Source organism: Plecotus auritus (assembly GCF_963455305.1).
Source record: "Plecotus auritus genome assembly, chromosome: 4".
Lineage (NCBI taxonomy): Eukaryota > Metazoa > Chordata > Mammalia > Chiroptera > Vespertilionidae > Plecotus > Plecotus auritus.
This window is the reverse complement of record NC_137775.1, coordinates 138485226-138486742: the sequence shown is the minus strand read 5'-3', so window position 1 is coordinate 138486742 and position 1517 is coordinate 138485226. Positions and strand designations below refer to the sequence as shown.

Below are 1517 nucleotides of genomic sequence, written 5' to 3'. Positions count from 1 at the left end.
ATCGGACCACACTGACTGGGACAGTGTCCACGGCTATGAAGGCAGTTGCAGTGTTACCATATTGTGAACAGTGGTGCAAGTTTGAAAATACAGGTAAGATTTACTGAACACTGTAAGAGAATACTAGCATTTAGTTTATCACAGTGAATAAAAATTTCATTCTGTGTCATTTGCAATGCATAGTATTCACGTAGTAAGTGACTAACAGGACAAAGATATCCTTGGAGATATTTTCTGAGGAAAGAAACAATGCACATATCCACCAAGTTAGTCACTATCCCCTTCTTTCCCCCCCCCCCCAACCCAGGGCATTCAGATGTGAGCACCCTTGTCTTTTCCCCAGGGAAATGGGGGAAAACCAGACTTCAGTCACAGAGTTCCTCCTGCTGGGATTTCCCCTCAGCCCAAGGGCTCAGATACTCCTCTTTGGGCTCTTCTCCCTATTCTACGCCTTCACCCTGCTGGGCAATGGGGTGATCCTGGGCCTCATCTGGCTGGACTCCCAACTGCGCACCCCCATGTACTTCTTCCTCTCACACCTGGCCATCGTTGACATGTCCTATGCCTGCAACACAGTGCCCCAGATGCTGGTAAACCTCCTGAGTCCAGCCAAGCCCGTCTCCTTTGCTGGCTGCATGACACAGACCTTCCTCTTCTTGACCTTTGCTCACACAGAATGTCTTCTCCTGGTGGCAATGTCCTATGATCGGTATGTGGCCATCTGCCACCCACTCCGGTACTCTGTCCTTGTGAGCTGGAGAGTCTGCACCATCCTGTCAGTGACTTTCTGGACTTTAGGAGCCCTCCTGGCCCTAGTACATACAATGCTACTCTTACCATTGCCCTTCTGTGGACCCCAGAAAGTGAATCACTTTTTCTGTGAAATTCTAGCGGTTCTCAAACTTGCCTGTGCAGACACCCACATGAATGAGATTATGGTTTTGGCTGGGGCAGCATCTGTACTGGTGGGACCACTCTCCTCCATTGTGATATCCTACATTCAGATTCTAAGCGCCATCCTGAAGATCCAGTCAGGGGAGGGGCGCCGGAAAGCCTTCTCCACCTGCTCCTCCCACCTCTGCGTGGTTGGACTCTTTTATGGCACAGCCATTATCATGTATGTCGGGCCCCCACACGGGGACCCCACGGAGCAGAAAAAATATCTCCTCCTCTTTCACAGCCTTTTCAATCCCATGCTTAATCCCCTGATCTACAGTCTGAGGAACAGAGATGTCAAAGCTGCTCTGAAGAGGGTGCTTGAAAAGGAGAGAACTTCATGAAAGCCTTATAGAATCTGGAAACAAGTGAGCTTAAAGGGACCTGTGGATTCATGTCACCCAGTATCTACACAAGATACACAACGCATCCTTTTCATTTTTAAATTTCCCTGTGACTCCCTCCCAAGAAAGCCATTCTGCTTTCCTCCCTCCTCAGTGCTGCACAGAAACTGAAAACCTCTCCCAACTATCTGCATGTTGCACACACTTTTAATATGGTATGTGAAATATTCTCAGATG

At 48.6% G+C, this 1517-nt stretch overlaps 1 protein-coding gene across 1 annotated transcript; it reads left to right on the top strand.

The window, feature by feature from the left end:
• Positions 1-347: 347 nt before the first annotated feature.
• Positions 348-1280, top strand: LOC308246273 (olfactory receptor 2A7-like; the record flags this gene model as incomplete). Its single annotated transcript, XM_080664309.1, has 1 exon — positions 348-1280. The coding sequence occupies one exon, from the start codon at positions 348-350 to the stop codon at positions 1278-1280; it is 933 nt and encodes a 310-aa protein (XP_080520435.1).
• Between the last annotated feature and the right edge of the window lie 237 nt (positions 1281-1517).